Source organism: Phalacrocorax carbo, chromosome Z (genome assembly GCF_963921805.1).
Source record: "Phalacrocorax carbo chromosome Z, bPhaCar2.1, whole genome shotgun sequence".
NCBI lineage: Eukaryota > Metazoa > Chordata > Aves > Suliformes > Phalacrocoracidae > Phalacrocorax > Phalacrocorax carbo.
The window spans coordinates 45,900,941-45,924,928 of NC_087548.1; the positions used below are offsets into that span (position 1 = coordinate 45,900,941).

General features: G+C 39.3%; 1 protein-coding gene across 1 annotated transcript; it reads right to left on the bottom strand.

Annotated features, from left to right (window-relative positions):
* Nucleotides 1-795: 795 nt before the first annotated feature.
* On the bottom strand, nucleotides 796-23,741 carry HSD17B3 (hydroxysteroid 17-beta dehydrogenase 3). The gene is made up of 11 exons (XM_009511929.2): nucleotides 23,516-23,741; nucleotides 21,467-21,513; nucleotides 15,374-15,449; nucleotides 8,862-8,969; nucleotides 8,049-8,116; nucleotides 7,231-7,266; nucleotides 5,109-5,143; nucleotides 3,993-4,074; nucleotides 2,339-2,404; nucleotides 1,875-2,024; nucleotides 796-1,185 (listed from the first exon to the last, which is right to left on the bottom strand). The coding sequence occupies exons 1-11, from the start codon at nucleotides 23,667-23,669 to the stop codon at nucleotides 1,075-1,077; spliced, it is 933 nt and encodes a 310-aa protein (XP_009510224.2). The 5' UTR covers nucleotides 23,670-23,741; the 3' UTR covers nucleotides 796-1,074.
* Nucleotides 23,742-23,988: the final 247 nt, after the last annotated feature.

Here is a 23,988-nt window from a genome sequence, read left to right on the forward strand (position 1 = left end):
CCTGCACCTGCCAGTTTGGTATTGTCAGCAAACTTGCTAATGGTGCATTCAACTCCTGCATCCAGATCATTGACAAACATGTTAAAGAGAACTAGTCCTAGAGCTGAACCCTGAGGAATGCCACTGGTGACTGGTCCCCAGCCAGGTGTAGCCCCATTCAGCCCTGCCATTCAGCAAGTTCTTCACACAGCACACCATGTACTTGCTCATCTTATAGTTGGACAACTTGTCCAGAAGGATGCTGTGAGGGACAGTATCAAAAGCCTTACTAAAATTCAGAAAAACTACATCCACCACCTTCCCTTCATCCACTAGACAGGTGACCTTACCATAGAGGATAACAAATTAGTTAAACAGGGCTTTTCCTTTGTGAACTTACGTTGAGTGTGCCTGATGATTGCATTGTCCTTGAAATGCCTTTCAACAGCACCCAGTATGACCTTCTTAGGTATCTGCAATCAAAGGTTTGCCTTCTGAATTCATCCAGGAATGCAGAATTACTGCTTATCTTTTGCCTATGCTCCTGCCCCCTCCAGCCCATATCAGATATTGCAGAGGATGAAGTCATTCACAGGCTCTGGACAGAGATACATTTTTTATGTTTGTGGACTTCCAAAGACCCAGTGTGTAATGTACAACCTGAAAGCTTCTTTTTTTGTTCCTTGCAAATTTTCTTGAATTTTCAGAAGAAACCAAAGACACAAAACACTCACTGAGAACACCAAAATACACACGAATAAGTTCAGAAATAAAGCAAATTAGTGCTTTATTCATTAACATCAAATAAGTGTAAATATTTGCAGCCTCAAAGCTTATGTTAAAATTTCTTAGAATCTATCTAAGGCCTACAGAAGTCACCGGAACAGCTCTAGCAAATTTTATGGTCTTTGGAAACGGACAGGAATTAATTTGCTTAATAGATTCATTGGATCAAATCACTTATCCTTTGATAGGTAATTTGGATGCAGCTACAGCTCAAACTTATTTGATTCCACATTCACACACACAGAGTCCCAGTAAAATGCATTCTGCTGGAGTTTCCCATTGTACATCTTCTGAAAACGAAAGATTCTGTTAGGGGTTCCTCCACCTCTTCTTCAGATAAGTGGTGAATGCATGCAGGACTGCTTCTTGAAGTCTGTCGCTGTGGAATACCCATAAAGGGACAAACTGCAGGACACATGCCTTCAGAATAATCAAGCAAAAACAATACAAAAGTGAAGGGTTATAGCAACCTCTTGAAAGAAATTAACTGAGTGTTCAGAAAGGTCATAGAAGACAGCAAATACAAAAGGTTTTACTTTATACTTTCAGTATGTATGTTTCTCTTAGAGGGAAATGTTCATTCCTCTTGGTTTTCAGCGAATTTGTTCTTGTCCCTATACTTTCATTAAATGCTCATTGTTAACAGCTGCCATGTATAAATATTTATTCTATTTTGTTAGCTTGGCATCCTAAGGAAATTATGTTTATGTCATAGCACAGTCTGGTTTTAGGTCCTTTCGCTTCCCCACTAATAACTTTTGAATCTTCTGGCCAAGTTCTGTAAAAGAATAGGGGTCTCAGAAATATTCCTAGTAGGGTCATGATAAAAGGCAGCTGGAGAAAGGATAAAGACTAACCAGATATCAGACTGAGCTCAGCTCAAGACGTATAAGTGGAGAAAGCCACACTGTGCTGATACCACTGTGCTTTACTCTTGTATTTCTCCCTTTATAGTTTACTGGTACCGTATTAGCCTTAATAACCTATTCACTGTTTCTCATTTGGTGTGCAACCTTAAGGACTCTGAAATCAGTCAAAACAAACTGCTGAGCCCAGAGAGCCTTGGTTCAGCCTTTGGCACCCATTTACACACTATCAAATTCAATTACCAGCATTTCATGGGCTAGACATCCAAAAATCTCATCTCCAAAGGTGACATAATCCAGTGATTCGCTAACAAACTCTTCTGCCGTCTTTGTAATAAGACCAGGTTTTTGGTGCATTGTCATTGGAGTAGAAACACCGTAAGGAGCCACTACCTAAAATAAGAAATCATAATAACAGTGTAATGCCACCTAACATTTACATAAGGCCATTCACTTTGCAGAATCCTACAGCACCTGACAAATTACAACAGACATTTGCAACAGATTAAGGCACTACGTGGAATAAGTAATGGTACTCCGGTGGAAAAAGTTAGAAAACCTATAGCTGGGTACAGGGAAGAGAAAAAGCTTTGACGGGGTCGCCCAGCACTTCACCAAGGATGGATACACTATACAGTTTTAGGCATCCCTGATGTTCTTGAAGAATTTGTTAAAATTAAGGTAAATATGGCAATTTATAGCATCACCTGTATGATAATTCCCTTTGCTTTATACTCTGCTTGTAGTGATTTGGAGAAAGTGCTTATAAAAGCCTAGAATAAAATAAAACAAAATAACATTAGCATAGAAAACTAAGTACTTTCATATATGCCCATAAATATGTTCGAACAGGTAATTTACAAAAATGGCCAAGTATCATACAACCTAAGGCAGAGTGTAGCGGTGAAAACAGAAATGAACTTCTAGAGACACATTTTCTGCTGGTGCACATGAGCAGTGGCAAGATTGACTGTTTATCTGCACCAGAAAAAAAGGGAGTCTGGCTTTGGCCCAAGCCAGACATTAAAAAGTGCTACTGCAGACTGGACTGAAAGCTTTGTCACATTTATGAAAATGCAGAGATATAAATGCCTAAGTTCGATTTGTTCTAGCTATTGCTTCATGTGGCTCTCATCTCTGGCTGACGCCTATCATCCCAATTCAAGGCTTACACTGTTGTTTCTCTTGCAATAAGAAGGGGAGTGAAATACAGCTCATGCCTCCAGTGTATACCTATTAGCTCAGCCTACAAACATGATTTTCAAAGCTGGGAATCTGGGGGGTTTTTTGTAGCTTTAACATTTAGGTTTTATCTTTCTAAGTTTTTCTCCACACGATGAAGAGTATACATATACTAACTCCTTTGTGTAAACGTTGGGCTTCATTTAAGACTAAATTAGAAACTTGACAACACAGGATGACTCCTCTGTAATTAGAAATATAAAAGTCCTACTAAGGATTAAAAATGACAGTATTTCAAAGCTATCATTTGTCAGGTGTCACGATTTAAACCCCAATAGTGTTGTGATATTGCACAAAATATCAATATGCTTGCAAGTAAAATAGTTTCTTTTCAGGGCATTACAATAAACATCCATTTAAAGAGAAACAAAGCTAAAAGTTACCCAAGAATTAAAAAAAGTCAAAATAATACAACCGATGTGCCATATTATTTTGAAATAACATTAACTAAACAATTTTAAGGAAATAAAATTGTCTCGTTTGAATGTAGTTCGAGTTTTGACTAATGAGGAACTTATGTTAAAAAGAGAAAAAGGAAATGGAAAACTAGATTCCCTTACCAAGCTGAACTTTAGCTACGTTCAAGCAAATATTGTTAGAATTTCTAATTTGGAGCAAACCTGAGCTGAGCCAGTTGCTTTTGGAGTTTCAATAAAAATGATTCACTCATTTTTATGAGCTCTGGGGTTTTAAATCAGAGCAAAATTTCAAAGTGAAATCTATGAAGTCAGGCAACTCACCACCCAAATACCAGGAATTTTATTCTTGGCTCCATAAGGAAAACCTAACACTTTTGTGCATCTACAGTTTCAAGTAGACTAGCTAAGCCAGCCTGGTAAAAATCATCACTTCCTGGAACAAGGACAGATTTTGAGAACTGGTATAATTCTATTTAATCAAAGGCAAAAACGTTCCGACGATCAGACGTACCTTCAGCTGATCTCATTTACATAGCTTCACTCATTCACAGTTCTCAGCTGCTGCTTATTTGCCTTGCTTCATTATTTCAGTGGAGCAACACTGACTTATATCCTGAAAACCTGGCCCTACATCACTGATACAAACACTTTGGTAGACACTTGATGGAGATTTCTTTACAAAGCAATGTGAATAACTCACCTTAGAAGCCGAGTACATTGTGTATAATGGACAAGGGAAAGTACCCAGACCAGAGGACAAATTCAGAATAAGACCTTTTTGTCTGAAATTTAATTTAAACAGTTACATTCAGTTCACATTTGACAGTATTATAGTAAAAGCCTGCACAAGTTGAAAACAATTTTTTTCCCCAGAAGTCATAGCTCTTCCATTATACTGTAGGCTACACTTTTGAATGGTCCAATTTTTATGTTCAGTTAGGTGCAACTAAACCTAAAACAGCTAGGAATAATGTCATAAGTGAAAGTTAAATGCCTAGTGCAATCAGAACCATGGGAACATTGTACATGCTATTGTACATCTGACAGAGCAAAAACTGCCATCAGGGGGAAGATTTTATGCTCCTAAGTAACTGGTAGGTCCCCTTGCTCATTAGCCAGCACATTCTTTTTCTTGCTCCATGCATCTGTTGTTTTTGCTCCCCTACTCACAACTCCCCGTACAAATCACTAAAAACAATTCATTGATCAACAACCAGGAAAAAACCAAACCAAAACAATTAACCAGTAAGAGCTTATTTTGTTGCCAAAACAAAAATCATGCACTGTCCTCTAAAGTGCAGTAGTTAACAATGTTTTCTAGAAGCTCTATCTGAAGACCTTAACTTACGGTTTAAGGACCCCTGCGTCTAAAGTACATGTTGTCTTAAAAGGAGAAAAAAGGTCCTTTACTGCATAGCCAAATTAATCTCTCTGATGTAGTACAGGTACTTCCAGAGCTTGAAATCTATTATTCCAAGTACAGCTGCCACTCTTAGAAGAATATGACAAAATATTCAAATGCCATTTCTTGCCTAATTAGACCCATCACATGCCATTTTATTTCTGCAACACCTGCATGTTTTTACTGGACACAGACCTATATTTTATATTTTCTGTCTTGTTCTACAGTTGACTTACAATTTGTGACAGTTCCTATAGTTCATTCACAGAGCACTAACAGCAGCAGAAAAAGGTTTTGCTGATTGACTTACTGTGAAGAGCAGAAGTTAATAACGAAAGAGCATAGCTACCACTAAATAAACTGGGGTAAGCAGATAAAACCTATTGAAAGTTCTAGAAAAAAAATTTTTTTTACCTTGGTTCCATTTGTTTCAAAATTATTTTCGTCATCTGTAAGGTAAATGTGTTAAAAATTACAAGTTTTCTACTTGCTCAAGACCCAGCCATATGTATACAGTTCAAATAGCTAAAATGTGGCACATTCAAAGTCTTGGAAAACATTTTAGAAATGTTAATGGTCTGCAAATTATCTAAATTGTCAAAGAATTCCACAGGTTAGTCTTCTAAATAGTGAAATCTTACCCAAATCTTTTCAACAGTATCTGAATTTCATCATTTTTCAACACTGAACCATAACTGTAAGGAGAAAATCAATTTCATAGTGTTTTTGCATTTTCACTCTGGCTCTACCTGGATCAGAAATAGCAGAAAATCAATAAAAGAAAACTTTTTTTTTTTTTTTTGCTACCACAGAGACCTTTAGGATAATTTTTCATGCCAATTATTTAATCATTTGTTCTTATTTTAATAATAGACTTAATAACACTTGTGATTTTTAAAGTGTAATTAAATCCAGTTTTAGGTATGAAATCTGCTGCTGTTTATTGTATTTGAAGAGCATTACTGATAATAAGCTTAAGCCCCTAGGGAATTCATACTCATGCTATTGACTCTTTATAAAACCACACATAAGTATGAATATTCTCAGGATAGCAGTGTGACTCATCTTGTAAAGGGCGGTAATGAAAAGCAGTGCAAAAGAATGATGCAGCTTAATTCAGTCCTTGTTAATTCCCTAATTTTTCAGTAGTGTCATTGAGCAAAACAGGACAGTGGGAGAATGGTGGGGTTCACAAGCTTCGTCTTCAGAAGGGATGACACTGATGTCACATCAGCTTGGGTGAAGGGGAATTTGCAATTAAAGTGGAATGCATGGGAAAAGGTCCTGCTTCTCTACGCTGAAAATCTCAACGGCATCTGTGAGAGCCAGGAATACCTGGAGCTTGGGCTGCAAGAACTGCAAGAACTGGTGAGCAGGATCTTCGCAGGAATCAAGACAGGGAGAGGGGAAAAAAACCACAAATAGTTTTAAAGGTGATTTGGACTTAACCACGAGGAATGCTGGTTAGGACCCTGATTTCTTCTTTGTGTTTTGGAGGAAGGTGAACATTTGCGAAAGACTGAAAAGGACGAGGCTGCAGCAGTGGGGGAAAGGAATGCCCAGACCCTAGCGAAGCAGAACACGTTGATTCCAAAGTGTGTGTAAGGTGAGAAATGATAAAGGGAGAAGCCTTTTGTATCTGGACTGAGAGGGTACAAAACGTTTGCCTGTTTTTTTGTGAGGCATCTATATTGCAGATATTTCTCTTCTTCTGACTTATAAACAGAATAAAATATAGGAGCAGGAAGTTCACCGAACTACTTCATGGAGAAGTTTTTTTTTTATTACCTGACATTACATGACCTATTACCTGAAGTCATTAAGCAGGAGTACAAATTTGGGACGTAAAGTTTGCTAGCCAAAGAAAGACGAACATACATTGAAAATTTTCATGTCGTGCTTAGAAAGACATTAGCCAAGGTTGAGACGAATTACAAAACTCTTGTTCTGCTCTTGTTCATGTTACCATGCTGCTTGCAGAGATCAGAGGAATACAAATTGAAATCAGAGGGGGAAAGCATGAAGTACTAACTGTTCTTACAGGGGAAGTAGCCAACCAAAATTAACACCAACAGGTAACAATACAAAACTGGGAGTCAACTCCTTAAGCTTCCGTCCTGCACTGATAAAAAAAATATTTTTACAGAACAGAATTGTGTCCAAAATGCATATACAGTACAAAAAGTCAACTGCAGATCTTCCTGTCCCGAAGACTTTGATTCTGAAACAAATCTCCCTGTTTACGAAACCAACATGTTTTTGCAAAATGTTTCAGCTGCATGGTAACGTTGTGTGCCAACCAAGCAACTGTGTTAAAATGGTCCCAGTCAACTCTAATCAAAATATTTCATAGGCAGTAGAAACAGAAGGGGTCCTTAAAATAATACTGGCATTTCTGCTGAAAATTACTATCTGTGGGTAAGTTAAATTAAAATACACAGGAAAGCTGGTTGGTTGCTTGCTCTTGTGTGGGACTAATTTCCTTTTTTCAATGAAGTAATTACAGGTGTCACATAGATGCGAGTGTGTCACATACCTTTGTAACAGAAATAATGTTGCAGTTGATGAGGTTCTGCAGGAAGCAAGAAAACCGTGAGTTCACAGTTAACTCCTGGATGTTAGTAGCTTATCTAGGTAACAAAGCTAGCAATGCCAACAGAAAATCTTCCTAGCAAGGCAGCTGCTTTCTGAGCTGCTTTGCTTGCCTCCAGTTGTCACTGACTGTGCCTATGACGTGGGATACTCAAGGGCAGGTGAGCCCTGATTCATTTTATTTTAAACATGGTGTTCACATCTGCTTTGCACCCCTTTGACTCTGTGCCCTCCGTTTTGCCCAGCCATGTCTTTGCACACGGCGAGACCCCGAAGGCTGGTGTCCAGGCGGTGATGGCTCTAGAAAACCAAGTTGGATGCAAACAGACAACAAATTACAGAGGTGCCAGGCTGAGGCGGAGTGGCTCCCAGGGACAGAGGTAGATTGTCTGTGTATTTACTACTAACAGGAGCCCAGCACTTCAGCTGTGGCTGTGCACAGGCTGGACCCCATTACATTACATGTGAGCTGTGAGCCAGTGGCACTGCTGATCCCTGCTACAACCAGGCCAGCTGCACTCTCCCCTCTGTTGCTGAGTGCTCGATGAATTTAGCTGAAATCTACTGTTCTTCTTCTCTTGCAAGCTTTTCTGAGCATTGAACCCAAATCAAAATACGCTCCTTCAGGTCCAGTTCTTTTCCCCATCAACTGGACAGTTAAATAGGTGCTGATTGGAGCAGGGGCAGAATCTGTCCCTTGTTAAGTGGAATTATAGTTCCTCATCGTTATATTGGAATTAGAAACCTACAGAGTAATCCTACCTCATCTATGTGTTGCCCATTAAGATAACGGCACGGAAGAGGATTATGAAGCATTCCAACGTTGTTAACTAATCAAAGGAAACATAATGATAAGAAACAAATCTAGACAAAGCGCATAGTTCAGCTAGTTGACAAATGGCTTCTCCTTGAGCTTCAGAAGATTTTGAGCTCTATGTGAAGAGAAATGCTGTTTACCATCAAGTCTTGTTCTCACTGAAGTCATTGGTACTGATCAGTACTGACTTCAGGGAACAGAAAACCAGCCTGTTACTACAGTTCGGGGTTTTGTTTGTTTGTGCTTTGTTGTTGTTTCTTCATTTGTTTCACTATTAAAAAGATCTTTTTCTTAAAAAAAAAAAAAAAAAAAAAAAAAACAACCCACAACCCCCCAAAACTTCCCCAAAAAACACGTTTTCATTGTTGCTGTGTGGATCGTACCAAATAGTGTTAGCCACAGGCTCATTTCAGACTGATTGTCAGAATTGTACACAGCTGTAAAACAACCAATAGTGAAAATTAATTCCTTGAGGCCAAACAGGGAAGAAGCCACCCCACAAGCCCGATGCTGCTTATAAAGTGGCAGAAGAAGTTTCACTGTAAAGAAGTAACTGCACGGAGAAACAGGAAGCCTTTGGAGAATCTTAATTCACTTTTAAAACTTCTTCATGATAACTAATCCTCAAATGCATTAGGCAGCTGTATGCTTGATTTTAAGTGTTGCCTAACAAGTTATGACACATCATTTATACAGTTCTCGGTTTAACACACTGTAGCCATAAAATACTTGTCAATTAACAGACCCTAGCAACTCACCCAGAACACCAATATCCAAGCCTTGCAGACTTCTTTCGATGTTCTCGTAGATTGAATTTTTGGTGAAATCAGCTTGTATAACCTTCACCTTTTGACCTGTAGCCTGCTCTGTAATTACAAAGAAAAAAAATAGAAAACCCTTGTGCATGTACCCAGAGAGAGGGAGAGCTGTAATTAAGTAATGAAAGAAGCAATCAGGTGTCTCATTAAGTAATTTCTGCTGTACAGTAAGCAAGTGTTTCAACCTTCTTGCTTTAAGAAAGATCAAAACACAAACAAAACACTTTCACACTACCCAGTTGTTTCCAAGGAAATGGCCTGGCAAATATAGGACTAATTTATGTTCCTTCATACATTCTTAACACTATTCAGTCATTCAGTAAAAAAAAAATACCCCAGAAATAAACAACACAGGTCTTCTTCCCCTGCTTATACTATTTATAAAGAAACACTGTCAGCATAGGTTAGGCAAGTGAATGTGGATGCCAGATCCTCTACATAAGCACAGTTTTGCAGAATTGTTTTAAAGTGTCTTCATTTATACGATGAACACTTCAACGAGCAGACTTTATCTTTTCATGTAGGAGGGGAAAACAGGGCTGGAGGTGATGCAGTACTTTCTGCTTTATTTTCAAACAATTCCTCTCCTGTTTGACATTTGCAATCCTGTAGACTGAACTTTCCCCAGGATTTTTCAGGACTAAAAGCCATTCAAGGGAAGGTGTAGCTTAAATTTTACAAGGTCAATTTACACAGAAGGGAAAGGGAAATGTGTATGATTTTTTCCAGTGTCATTGCTATGCAGGAATGGAGCCCAGCTGTACATTACCATTTTTCTCACCAGTTGATTTATTGCTGTTCATATTTTCAATGAAGTTTCATGAGGAAAAGTGGTAGAGACTCTTATTTACTCATTTTAAAGGCAAGGTTCTCCTTTAAAGGGGCCCAGTAAGGTCTCTTCTAACTAGATGTTCACATTGTAAATTCTTGCTACTAAACCTGCTTTCAAGTTTTATGGGCAACCTGAAATCCAGATGAAGTTTGCTGAAAAAGTGACAAGTGAAGCTTGGAAATGTCACTAGACAATCCGATTGCAGACTTGCTGCAAGCGGCAGGAATTCAGGTGCATGTGGATGGCAGAAAGTCTGCTTTCGGTCTTTTTTGGGAAACTGTCCCTGCTTGTTTCGACCCTGATTTTCTCATACAGGCAACAGGGAACCCTGCCTTTAATGGGAATTAGACTTGCTGATTTCTACCCAGAAATCTTGCCACACAGCCCTTGTGTACACTCAGAATTTAGGAAGATGCCTCCCACCAGCTCCCACAGCAAAACAAGGCTGGCAGAAAGCTGGCTTTGCGTCCAGCAGGCCAGTTTGCAACAAAACAGGGCCTGCATTGGAGAGTGAGAGAATGTCATTCCCTCTTGGTTGTTCCCTCCTTGCCCCTTGCTACACTGCAGGTTTCGACCATGTTATGCTACCCAAGTAACACAAGTGGTCTGAGGAAACAGCAGATGCTCTGACTTCAGATCTGAAACATGGGCTGCATCTTGTGTGCAATTTTAGAGGACATCTGTCTCCATGACAGAAGAAAGGATGAAGGAGTGCCCTTTCTCTTGCCCTCTTTCCAAGCTGCAGTTGTGTGTATGAAAGGGACAAAACACCCTTTGAACCTTCAACCTATAAAAGCAACTCTAGTGGCAAATGACCCCCTAGTGGTCCCCGGATGGGGGAATGGTAGAACTATAAAAAAAAAAAAAAAAAAGAGGATATTGTGAGTGTAAATGCAGCAAAGGGAAAGAACAGAGGAACAGCTGGAGCAGACACCTACAGTGACCTTCTGATTGAAGAGCTCTATAAACAAAATGAGATGGTCTTTCAAAGTATAGTGATGTTGTGGCCATCTTTCTTGCGGGCAATGAGAAGGGCAGCCAAAACTAGAGCAATATAAAAATGAGGATCAAACAAACCATTTGGACTTTCTCTGCATCCCCTTGTCTGTGCTGAACTGTACTGCTGCAACCAGCAGTCAGCCAACAAACAAGTACTCCAGATGGCTTTCCTCTGTCTCATTTAAGAATAAAACAATATATTAAAAAACAATAAAACTATCATGCTGATAAATGAATTATCCAGGGATAGCACTTCAGAAAAAGATAAAAATTCTGCAAAGAAGAGAGCCAAAAAATAATTTCCAATGTTTCTTATGCCTCTCCCTCTCTGTGACAAAGATTTATGACAGTCTTTGAAGACACAAGCCATTCCAACTCTTTTTATAAGTCCTAAGTATGCCAGAAGCAAAAAAGCCTAGGTTTTCAAACATCAGGACAGGTTATTGTCTTTTTTAAAGATGAAGAGAAAACTAATTTAAGGAAAACTAAAAATGTGAACTGAGTTGCTTAATCCAATGTGTTACAAAATGTATCATTAAGAAGGATGCATCTAACCCCTCCTGACCTCAGATCACTTGGGAATCCCACTTGTCAGATAGGATAATGTGCTGCCTTTTGAAATTTGCCAAGAGGAGAATAAATCAGGAGGAAGCATGAAGTTGGTTAGGACATGCAGTCCGCCAGAAACTCTCCTTTTCTATTTAGAGAGTTATGAAGATCTTCAGAAAACCTGAGGTAGCAAAATGAATGCCAGAGCAACACAAGAACTGATCCTTGTAGAAAGAGGAGACCGTTTTGAAGTATTATAGCAAAATTTGAGTATGAACAGACTCAGGCTAAGATGGCACTTATATTCAGTGGAAATTTGCAGAGAGGAGAGCAAAATTAGAAGTTATTTTAACAACAGAAAGAGGTTTAAAAACATTTAAGACTGGGGAGAAATATAAAAGTTTCTGTTAGATTATAAAGCACAAGTTCTGGCTACATTTCAAAAGTCTTTTGGAGAAATATATTTCCTCAGAAATGTAAGATAACTCAGTTTCAGAAATAACAGGAAAATAGAGAAGAAACAAAAAGAATGAGTGTAAAAGCAGAGCTGCAAAAGATGTTACAAGATACCAGAGGACACAAAGTCAGCGAACAAAAGAACAGGGGTATTGCTACCAGTTACCGGAGCACTCAGAACATCGGTAAAGGCCCTCAGGTGCTCTGTTATGTAGTAGTGCATATTGGGAAAACAACTCTGAGCAATGATGTTTTACCTCAAGTCATCAGCAAGGCACAACAGGCATTTTTAACAGCCTTTGAAGAGGAAGGAAGGGTGTGCCTAGAGAGTTGTTTTATGCTGTCAGTGATCTCAGCTTGTTACCTGCTTAGCTCTCAGAGCTACCTCTGGAAAGACAAGGGGCAGAGGACACAGTAGACCAGACTGGAAACTGAGCCTGCAGCAGGGGGACAGCTAAATGAATTAGCACCTTTGCAGGTCTTAGTGGGAGCAAGACACACTTGGTTCTTGACAATTCTGTGGGGTGATTTTTATTTTTACTGCTTTATTCTATACTAACAGGCATGATTTCACCCAACCTGAATTAATGAATTGCACGCTCAGCTAGTCTAAACTAGCGTAGCTATATTTTCTGCTGCTTCCTGAGGATAACACACCCTATCTTTCCTCAAATACAGATTTGTTTCTTCTCAAAACAACACAAAACAACTAAAACCCCAAAACCCACAGTGAATAATTTTTTATGTTTAACAGAAGTGGCTTTTGTTTGGCATTAGCATCTAAACAGTACAGACCCTGGTCATATAAACAGATCCTAAAGTATAGCTTTTCAGTCAGGACCTATCTCCACCAGTACAGCTTGCTTAGGAAGTGTAGGCAGAAGAAATAGAAAACGAGAACACTTAGTAGCATTCCATCATTTCTAATCTCCTGGTTTTATGGTTTGATCAACGTTTCACAACCACAATACTAAATGTGTTAAATGAGCAGTATACCTGGTGTAATGGTCCTCTCTGTCTGCCCTCCAGAAGACTTACTTTGTTATCTTTTATCTCATTCTAAACGAGGTTTCCTGTCCGAGAGGATGGAAACCTGGCTTTCAATTCCAGTGATGCTTTAGATAAATGTTTTTCTTGTTGTGGATGCCTGCCTGCTACAGCTCTGAGACCTGTTCCCGGGCACATCTGTGACCCATGGGACTGTTTGAAAGACAGGCACTGAGGTCTGTGGAATTATCCACACTTCAGACACCTTTCATTTACATTATTTGTTATGCAAACTGAATGTGACAGTATGATTAGGCAAATAATATTGTCAGGTTGAAAAGGGAGGTACGTCTTTTAATTATGGTGTCCAAATGAGTGGAAAAAGATATATGGTGTAGCAGTGAAGAAAAAGGAAACGTGAGTAGTGTGTCCAGTCCTACAACAAATTTATGAAGCCTACAACAAACTTTTTGTCTCTATGTCTGTGTGTCTTAATCTCCTTTCATGTTAGTCCAGGGTAACGATAACCACTTGGACTGAGACACTGCCTGTTTAAGCAGTTTAGAAAGAAAAAGTCAGGGAGAATTAGAAAATTTAGAAAACAGTAAAACCATTCTGGTTAAATTTCTGCTTTATTTTTAGTTTCTGTTGTTTATTTACTCACATAAAATCACAGTAAGTTTAACTTTTCTTCCTTTCCAATGACTGCTTATCTTAATAAACCCTGAGTCTGCAAATTGGAATCAGAGGAACGTTTCCAAAGCTTTAACATAAGCCCACATTCAGAGCTCCCTGCTGATTTTAGTGGCCTCCAGATCAGATACTCTGTGCTTTTCACCACTGTATCTTCCTCTCCTTCCTTTTGTTTGTGCCATCTACTTGTTGTTATGTACTCATTTCCAACCTGACACAATAAATAACATGAGTCACTCTGGACTTTAGCCAAAACCCACTGAAAACAATGGAAAGATCTCACTGGGAGTTGCCACGAACTTCAGCAAGCTTTGGGAAACCTCTTTATGCTCACAACCCAGCTGAACATAGCGCAGAAACGATCGGTGTAGGCTGAGCTGCAGGGCTCACACCATCCACCTCCCCACACCTTGGATTACATAGTGCTGCTGCAGTCAGGGAGGCTGCCCCACGTTGAGAAAAGCCATGGGTCACTTATGCCCAAGGCACAGCAGTGTTTGTAGGCTATCTCATTAGTACCTGTCAGGACAGGGCAAGTCCTTCTTTACGTGTTGCTATGCAACTCAGCATAGAACAGCCTCAATTAGGAAGGGGTCCCATGGATGGCCTTATAACAAATCATAGTGCAAAGGAATTTACAGTATGTTATCTTTCTGGGCTCCACCACTTTTTTTCTTTACTGAGCTATGTTCGTCTCAGGAATCTTATTTTCATTCTTTCCTTCTGATTATAATTTACAATGCAAAGAAACTATAAAAAGTCAGCTTTTTTTCCCCCCAGGTTTCTACTATTTTAATTCTTTAATATTTAGCTGCAAAGAAATGCAACAACACCACCAGAGCTGGTCTTAATTCCCACAGAAGTGATTTTTTTATGGCTGTATAGTTACGGATACAGTTCTTTATAGAGACTATTCAGAGGGTTGGTATTTTCCTCCTCTGATACCCTTTGCTTCCCAAAGGAGAACAAGTCTATCCCTGGAAAAAAATGAGATGGAAATTGGACAGAAAATTTCAGAGTACAAGCCTTGATTTCGGTAGCTGCAGGTTCAGAAGCAGGCCTTTTCATCCACTTCAAGCCTGCCACACCCCTGAGAGATGCACTGCTCTCTCTGCAGGTGAGGATCCTGGACTTGCCACTTTGCTAGAGCCAGCTGCCCAGCCCTGCTTAAAGGCAAGCCTTTCTGACAGAGGTGTAGTCTTGGATGTACACATGCTTAACACAGGAACCTGTGAGTCAATGAATCTGGTGTACAGAAGCCATGAATTGAAAAAAGGGACTGTGGGAAGAATAATCTCGGTTACAGCAATCTTTAAAGTTAATGGATGATATAAACTCATTTGATTCCTAAAGAAATCTTAACTATCAATCTTAACATATCTAAACAAGCCATTCCCCACAGTAAAAGGCTAATTTCCCTTGAAGAAAAGAAAGACAACATTAGTTCTAAAGACACACTATTTAACTGCTTTATCAATAGCCAAATGCAACTTGAAAACTTTAAAAAAACGTACATTGATTTCATTTTTACTTCTCTGATATGTTCCAAGAACTAGCCTAAAGGCAACCTTCCTATCCCAAGCATAAACTGTTCCATAGATTCCTCCGGCAGCGCTAGTATCATACCTCCTTTTCCTGTATTTATAGATTTTAAGAACAGCTGAAGCCAGTAAAGAACCCGCATGCACATTTTTAATCCAACCTATTGTACTGTTTGAATTATGACATGTATTTTTAAAGCTATCCACAACCAGAAGGGTTCAAGCAACACAGTAATATGAGAAATTAAATGTAGTCTTGGAGGAATACCTGGGGCTATATCTGTAGCAGTATCTGGGGCCCTACCGTACTAGATACCGTACTGAGGTAATAGACCTCCGGATCCCTGTAAATCCAGCCTGCTAAATGGGAAGGCAAGTTTGAGACAAAAACTTACCAACTTCAGAGGCTACTCTCTGCAGTTTTTCAAGAGTTCTGCTTATCATAACTACATTTAATCCACGTTTTGCCAGCTACGAGAGAGGAATATAAAAATTGTTAGAAAACATAAGGTGATAAGAATCCTTACAATTTTTCCAGTTTTGCAATAAAAAACAATTAAAGATTTTTTAAAATTGCGTTCATTCACCTGCCACCTGCCTAGTGGGAAAACAACAGATATTAAAACCAGGCCAAACAATACCCAGGCTTCTAACAGTCTTCCGAAACATCCCCTTCACTGTATAATCTTGGACCTTTACAAGAAAAGTATACTGGACAACAACCAAACCCCAATAATAAGAACAAAAATAATCTGAGCCAATTTCAAATGAATGAAAGTCTGCAGGGAGTGAAAGCAGTGTGACATTTCCCAGAAACATATTTTTATTTTGACTTGTATTTAGGAGGCCAAATATGTTGATGACTTCCTAGTCATTTTATAACATCACCTTCCACCCTCACATTTTTTTATCTGGAGGAAGTAGTTTAAGCATATTGAATTGAAGCCTCAAGGATTTGAAAGGATTTGGACTTTATTCGTATTTTTTCACAGAAATAAAATCTCATGCAGGTCAGAGGGATAAACTCTAAAACTCTAACTGTTTCTTTCAGTAGTTGCGAACTAAAAAAGAAGAGGGAAAAAAAGGAAAAAAAAAAAAAAAGAGGAACCAAGGGAAAAAGGTGAAGTCCATACACAAAAATTCAAAATACAGTCACACAAATGTACATGCACAAAGATGATGGCAATAGTTGAGCATTATACCCATCAACACTATTTAAGACAGCATTCCATTTATAGTCATTTTGGTACTACCATGTGCAAAACAAATGCAAGAAAAATAGAGAATGTTTTTTTCCTGTTTTCTTGAGGCCTCCCCTTCCCATCAGTTAAAGAGTTTTAGGCAAAGCTTGAGAGAGAAACATGGCCCCAGCTTGTGAAGCTACATTATTAACAAGTGGAAGCTGAACAGAGTTGTGTGCATAAAGAAAGATAGAGTTGAAAGTAGAAAAATCCTAATGAAAGCAAGAAGGAGAGCTAAATTAGCCAGTACAAAAGATAAAGCCAACGTTATCTGAAAGTACCAGGTTTGCATAGAAGAAGAAACTAACTGACAAAGCCCACACACTGAAGACCCATTCTTTTCCCTAGCTGACTCCCTGCTTCCTCCTTAAAACTATTTGAGAGAAACAGTTTGTCCTGTTGGGCTCTTCTGAAACAATGCACAGAATGTTAAGAAATAAGGACCTTTGTTCAAAAATTCACTACATCAAGAATACAAGAGGTAGACCATCTATTAAATATATCAGCCACAACCACTTGCATTTTCAGCACAAAGACCATGCTCACAATTCTGTGCTTTTGGAGACTCTCTCACATAATTGACGGGTGCTCCTGCACAGACTTAGACACTTGGGAGTTTCGAAAGCTTATTTTAAAGGCTCCATTTTAAGTTCTCAAGAAAAGAACTCTAATTGCCTGCATACTGGCAGATTTCCCTTCGTCCACAATGAGTTTGACTCAAGCCATTTCCCATCAGAGACAAGATCTCCGTTTCCATGGTCACTTGCTCATTTATGCTATTTGGGGGTGTTCAGAAGGTGATTATTTTAATTTTTGTGCCTTCAGACCCAAACCCAAATATCAGCCATGTCACATACAGAATAAAAACAAAGATCTGCTTCAATGGGCTTCTCAATATCATCTCAGATATGTCTCCTAAAAGCTAAGTAAAAAAAATTATTCCTATTGCTAAGATTGCATTGTATTTCAGCTAAAAACACATTTGTGGCAATCTTATAAAACTGTTAACCATCGGGTTAGAGGAGTCTCCCTTGCTGCTATACACGAGACTAACCAGAAGTATAAGGCTCACACCTGACTACTCTTTTTTACTTCCTCACCCACACAGAAACATGCGTCCTTTTCAGAAATAGGTTTCGTGGGACCCTCAGGCAAACAAAAAGAACTGTGCTTAGAAAAGAATTTCCTGGCCATGCTCAGCAAAGGTTAAATCAGTTTTAACACTATCTCATTTCAAATAAAAAATTTTAGTGTAGACATCTTTAGCACAAAGCATTTTCCTAAAATAAAAAGGCTTTGACGTTAGGGAATAGTATTTCCCCTCATAGTTAAGAATAAGCACTGGCTCCCAGCGGTGTAATGTGAAGGTGCTTATGTTAGTAAATCCTGACTCCCAGTGGCAAAGGACTAAAATGCTCCTGAACTGCTCAGACTGCTAAAATATAAGATCATTATTACCGACTCCAGCCACGACAAATTATGATAACTTGACATTCAGAAATGGGGCTAATAAAGAAGAAAGACCAAGCAGAATCTGCACTCTGGAATCCCACAAACTCACTGTTAAAGAGTTTTAAACCAACACTAAATTAGTATAAAGTCAGTCTGCATTTTCTAGCACATTCTTGCAGCTCAGTCTGACGTGAATTTTTAAACAATAAAACTTCATGAAAGGCAAGACACAGGTGTTAGATTCAAACCACGCATGTAACTACACTACAGTTAGACTGAAAAATTGGTTATAGTCTACACGGATCGTTAGATAGAATAATTTAAAATCCATAAAAATGCTGTAGCTGTCTACCAAAAATTTCTACCTATTACAAAAGAAAGTCTCCTTTCTTCTCCAGGACTGTGCTGATCTGGTCTCAGTACTTCATCCCTTTTCTTTCCTTGCCTGGGGTTCAGGCCTGTAAGGTCTCCATAATTCAAATCTTTCAATCCTTTTTGGTCGAACAGACCGGGACTGAGACAACAGGGCAGAAGGATTCTGCAAGCTTCCTGCTAGCTCTGCACCTGTGCAACACAAGTAGAATAGCAGTATTTCCAGGAATACATCCAGGACCAAGTGGAGAAATCAGGCTACATGTGCAACTGGAGCAGGAAAACTCAGATCATATTTAGCTTACTTAGTATCATATTATTGGTAATAGTATGCACAATTTCAGGAAATGAAACAAAGGTTTAAGATTTGAGAAACTGTTGTATTAATAAATGAACACAGTGCCTATCTTAAAATGGTCTGCTAAAACATTGATTTAGACACAAGACTTAGAAGAGAGTTATGAACTATTACCAATAACAGAAATGGTGACCATGTGAGCCACCAACATCCTGCATGTGCCCTGACATCAGATGAGAAGTGTGCAGAAGCTAAACCATAAGACTCAGAGTATGGTATGGCCTTGTCCACAAACCCAGTATGTTTGAGGTGCTAAGCCAGTAACAGATGCTAAAGCACACATGTAATTATTTCATAACAAAACCAGAACAAACAAGACTGCTTGTTTGTTCAGATGAGTAACAGATGAGTAGATGTGTGACAGCCTAGCAGCACAACAGTTCACAGTTGGCATATTTTTGTTCCTTGTTATAAATCTTGCGAGTCTAACTCCCCTAGCAAGAACTAATGGACCAAATCTAACAGAAACCTGGCTGTGGAAATAAGTGTAGCAAACTAGATCCAAAATCTCAGTGCTCTGACATCACAGCACACAGTTAAAAGGTCAGGGTCTTTACACTCAAGAAGGACACTCATTCAAAATCATCCTGATGTGCTAGAAATGCAGAGACTTCATGGAAGCCTGGACTTTCATGTAGAAGAGCATAAGCACAAGTTGTGTGTGTGTTTGTCTCTCAACACAAACTCAGAAAATAAAAGGGACAATAATTTTCTCTGATAAATCTGTGTCCTGGCATCAACAAAGCGGTATTCTGAGACCTCACAGCTGTCGGGCTTTTCACATGGACCTCAGTCAGCTCTTGAGCTTAATAGACTTTGCAGAGACCTGTATTTAGCCATAAACCTTGGAAACAAGGGTACTGAACCAGTAAATATTGTAATCTTTCCCTGGACCTCAGTCTGCTGGGTTTTACCCAACAACCACCTACTGGGATTTCCACATAAAACACCAAGCAGACAAAGCCACATCACACTAGCCTTCCAAAACACCAGAACCGCTTTCCTTACTCTCCTATACCATATATTATCAACAAGCGTGGAGCACTTAGTTTGTGATTCATTATCAGCCCATGCCTGAGCTCACAATGTCAGAAAGAGATTCATCACCTGGTGTCAGAGCTCAGACTCTAGAAGAACAGACACTGTGGCCATCAAACAAGGCTTGCCTTCTCATCAGCCTGCAACACCAGAGGGACCTACAGTAGAACATCAGAGAATTTTGTACCCTGACATCAGACCAGCAAGACAGTAGGGCTGAGCCAGAAACTCCAAAGGTACAGAGACATTAAAACAGCAGGGTCAGATTTATTTATCCACAAGCCACACACAAGTGTGTGTTTTGACCTCAGCCAGCAAGATGACGTGCCAAGCTATGAGCTCATGTGGTGTGGGCTTGGGATCTGCCCCACAAAGCAGTAGCTGAGCACAGCTTCAGTCAAAGGGACCACCTGGGAAGGAAGGTACATCTCAGCATGGATAAGATGGCTCTTAGTCATCCCACAAAAGCCAAAAATAATGAACAGATGTTCCACAAAATCTAGCCAGTTTCAGCCAAGTTAAAAAAAAAAAAACCACAGTAGGTTTTTTTTTTTCTCATGACGTAAAGTAGCCTTTCGCATGCTATAACTAGCCCTTTTAATGGGATTTACTCTTGCATAACCCATATAGCATGAAGGAATCAAAACAATGACAGAGGCTCTGATCTAGACATCCACAGGTGCCTGCAGCCTTCACATGGATAAAATATCACCAGGTGCTTAGACACACAGTCATTTCAGCAAGCTGCATGTGCTTCTGACTACACCCAGAGGCACGGTGGTGAATGTTTAAGCATTTCTGATGTTTCCTCTCTGTCTTGTTCCCATCCCATTCCCCCTGACCTAAGTATCCATCGGACCCTTCCTGTTCGCTCATCACTACAGCAACTCAGTGAGTAGGCAGAAAGCAATATTTTCCCTTCTTTCGCACAGGAGAGCTTGTGATGTTTATCACAGCTATGCCAGATGTTAAAGTATAATAGCTGGTATTTGTCTTTGTGTTTCCTACAGTCAATGCACTTTCAACAGTAGTTATTGCATTGCCACTCCCAGTAATGAAAACCATGAGGTAGGTGCTTAAATCGTGCAAACACTCAAAAAGACTAGCTTAAATATCCTGTAAATTAATTCAAAAGCAAACTAATTTCCCTTCCTGTGAGGCGTATTTTATAATTTATGAGCAGAAAGCACCATATCTAAACTCTTGCATATTACAGGCTGCTGATTTTCACCTGGTTCCATCAGCTGTGAGGACAACAATTCATGTTTCATTGCTGTTTAGCTTCTAGAAAGGAGGCCAGTTTTGAACGAAGACACACCAAAGAGAAAATCTACCATTCAGTCACTGTTACTAACAGCAAGGCTTGTACAAGACGGTGCAAGGCCACCCTTCCTTCAGCGTTGATTAGCGCAGGTGAATAGAGAGGGACTGCTGTAGAAACTGCGCAGCAGCAGCTACAGGGTCAGCAGAGAGCTCCTCTCTCCTCCTGCAGGCCGCTAGAGCTACCAATTCTTATTTAAACCATTAGGTTTCCTTATAATTTCCATAACTTGTAGTTTATATTAATTCACACAGATTTCTCCTTTATTTGTTGTTTGACATATATCTTTAAAACTGTGTGTGCAAGTGTCAAGGCTAGAAAATTACATTTTGTTTGTTGATGCTGGACTACCCCGCTGAAAGTCAAAGAGCAGATTAGCTGTGGAACTGGGTGAAAAAGGACAACGTAGGCAACTTTCTACCCTGGGCAGACAATATGAAAACTTTTGGATTACTCAATGTTTCAATTCTATTTCCTTGGTCTGAGGAGACCACTGACGCACGAATGACCTTCCTCTGAAATGCAGTACCAGTTTTTTTTCAGAATTTGATTCGTGTTATTCTGCACATACAAAGGAGAAGGATTAGTACTATGTTTGTCACAGTGGCTTTAAATCCTCAAATATTTTACTAACTTGCAGAGGCTGATGAAGGGGTAGCAACAGCAACTTTGTTAAAAAAAAAATCTTAAGGGTAAGCAATCTTACCTCAAAGGAATATGCTTTTCCAAGCCCGTCTCCTGCTCCTGTGACCACTGGAGAAAGTGAGAAGAATCAGGATTACACTTGTAGCTCTGCTTTAACTTGTTCTTTCTTGAATTCTTTAATCTTCATCACCCTTGTTTCCTGAAAGTTGCAGCCTAAATGCTTCTACTAAAGCTTGGAATCAATAATTTTAAATTTTTTTTTCCTTCTGACTTTTTAATTTTTTTGTTTCTTCATTTAGCACATTTTGTCTTCAAAGCAAATCCCTCCCCATAGTAACATATCTGATGCATTCCATTGCCTAAGAGGTGATAGAATCTTCTTCTGTATGCATACAAGTTATGCTTTGCAAGTCTTTCACTTACATGCTGGCGGTAGAATAGCCGCAAGGACTAGCAGGTGACCGAAGCTGATGTAACACTTTCTCACACAAGAAATCTGTATGTAAGGAAACATCACAGCAAACTTACCATCATCTATAAAACGTTCTTCCTTGAGACCTGTCCTATTCATTTTACCTTTATATTTCGTGTTACTGGGAAAGTAAACAAGCTTTGTCATTTGTTAAGCACGCCAAACTTTAAATGTTAAGCAAACAAACACTGAAGAGGAACTACAGAAAGAAAATCCTTATCACCTCAGGAATAAAGAATAAATCAATAAAGCAGGAATGCACTACAGAAATTCCAAGGTAAACCTGGTAAATTCTCAGAGCAAAATTGAAAATGAGTCAATATCTAAAAAAATGTGGATTAAGGACTTATAAATTGCAAGAGACACTGGGGAAGCAAGGTGATTTTGAATGGTTAGGTTCATTGTCAACAGAAGAGTAATTATTCTCTCCTTTAACAGAGAAAAGAGGCCCCTCAGTGAAGCAGCAGTGGATCTTTAGCCGTCTGGCAGACCTGCAGATGAAAAGCAAGGTTCTGCTGGAAAACAAGCTTCCACCGCCCAACTTCTAATTTTCGTGATTCTCAGGATCTCATGTGCCATGTAATACAGCAAATCATCCAAGCCCTATGAATTTTACTGGACCCAAAAGACTTTATGCTTATAAAAGGACAGAGAATAAAAGAAGACAAGTCTCTGAACAAAATAAGTCTCAGCCTTCAGGGGAAACAAGGGTTTTATGCAGAAAGCTCCATGTGCTGCTCCTCACCTCATGCACAGAACAGAGGTCCTTGCCTCATTTAAATCAAAATGAGACCTACCTATTGCTTCAGAAGCAGCTGGTATTCAGGCAAGTCTTCTGCAAAGGGGTGGATATTATGTCTTTAATTAAACACACACTCCAGCCAGACACATCAAGTCTCTAATGTGGGAGGAACGAACAAAGCACAGGAGTACTGTTCAGGTCACATCTTAACAAGATGCCACGATCAGTGATGTCTGGATCCCGGGCACTCAGACACTGTACTACCGCTCATTGTTTCTTAATACTGATCATCTAACGAGCTTAAGAAAAACATCAATGATCAGTAGGAAGAAGGTGTTTATTAAACATTTCTGTTATGAGAATGCATAATATCTTTTAAAAAGTACTGCCTTTGAAGTTTTTAGGCCAGAGTAGATTTGGCTTGTTAATGGTACCATTAAGGGTAGGTCACCAATTTGGAAAAAACAGACTGGAGCAAAGGCAGCAGGAACAAAGAGAAGTTGGTTTGAAGAGTGGAGACCATATGCTAGACATAACCTAGTTGCTTCACATGAAACTAAGGGTATAGGCAATGCTATTAAAACAAAAGCATTTGCAGTAGAGAAAAAAACATCAGAAGCAGGAATAGGGAGAGAATTCACATCTATGCACCAGATGCATGAGCTGTTACCAGTTCAACTATTTTTCTATTCTCCCCAAGTACGCAAAACCTTCAGGCTCATAAAACCGAAGTAACTAGGAGTAAACAAAAAGAAATTAAGCAAACCACACCTAGTGGAAACCGTGTTTTGTTCTGAAGGGACAGGGAAAGGAAATGCAAGGAAAACCTCTCCTTATATTAGTAACTAACAATCCATCACTCAGTTACAAGAAGAAGATGAGGAAGTTTCTATTACCTGCCCATTCTCCCAGCGATCGAAAGAAAGTCTGAGGCAAAGCACTCCAGAAATGTGGGAAAATATATTTCATAAATCTGATGCATTTTACCAGAGCACAGAAACATATCAGACCCCCAGTAAGAGTAAGTAGCTGATGCTGGAATGCTTCCATGGCGAGCAAAGGCAGTGAGCTAGTATGAATCAGTCGCTCTCTCCCTGGGAAGTGCCTTTCCCCAGCACGCTGCTAGTCTCTGAGTGCTGGCAGAGAAGTGAGAATTCTAATCAAATCATGTGATTTTCTTTTTCCAAGGAACGTCCAGGGCTTAGATTAGAATAACCTCTCTACATTACACCCAGATTTGTAATCTACTCAAAAAATCCACACTAAACAATTATTTCTGGTGCTTGCTTTAGAGAAAAGGTTTCACTACTCCTCTGGAAACTACCCAAGAACAAAAAGAAAAAAGAACATTTTCATTGTTATTGTTTAG

What these genes read in the sequence shown, in the direction of transcription:
- HSD17B3 (XM_009511929.2), bottom strand. Translation starts at nt 23,669, where the DNA reads ATGGAAGCATTCCAGCATCAGCTACTTACTCTTACTGGGGGTCTGATA. An exon ending in CTTGGATATTGGTGTTCTGG is followed by an intron (nt 8,117 to 8,861) that starts GTGAGTTGCTAG and finishes TCCTTTGATTAG; the next exon opens with TTAACAACGTTGGAATGCTT. An exon ending in ACATTATTTCTGTTACAAAG is followed by an intron (nt 5,144 to 7,230) that starts GTATGTGACACA and finishes TTTACCTTACAG; the next exon opens with ATGACGAAAATAATTTTGAA.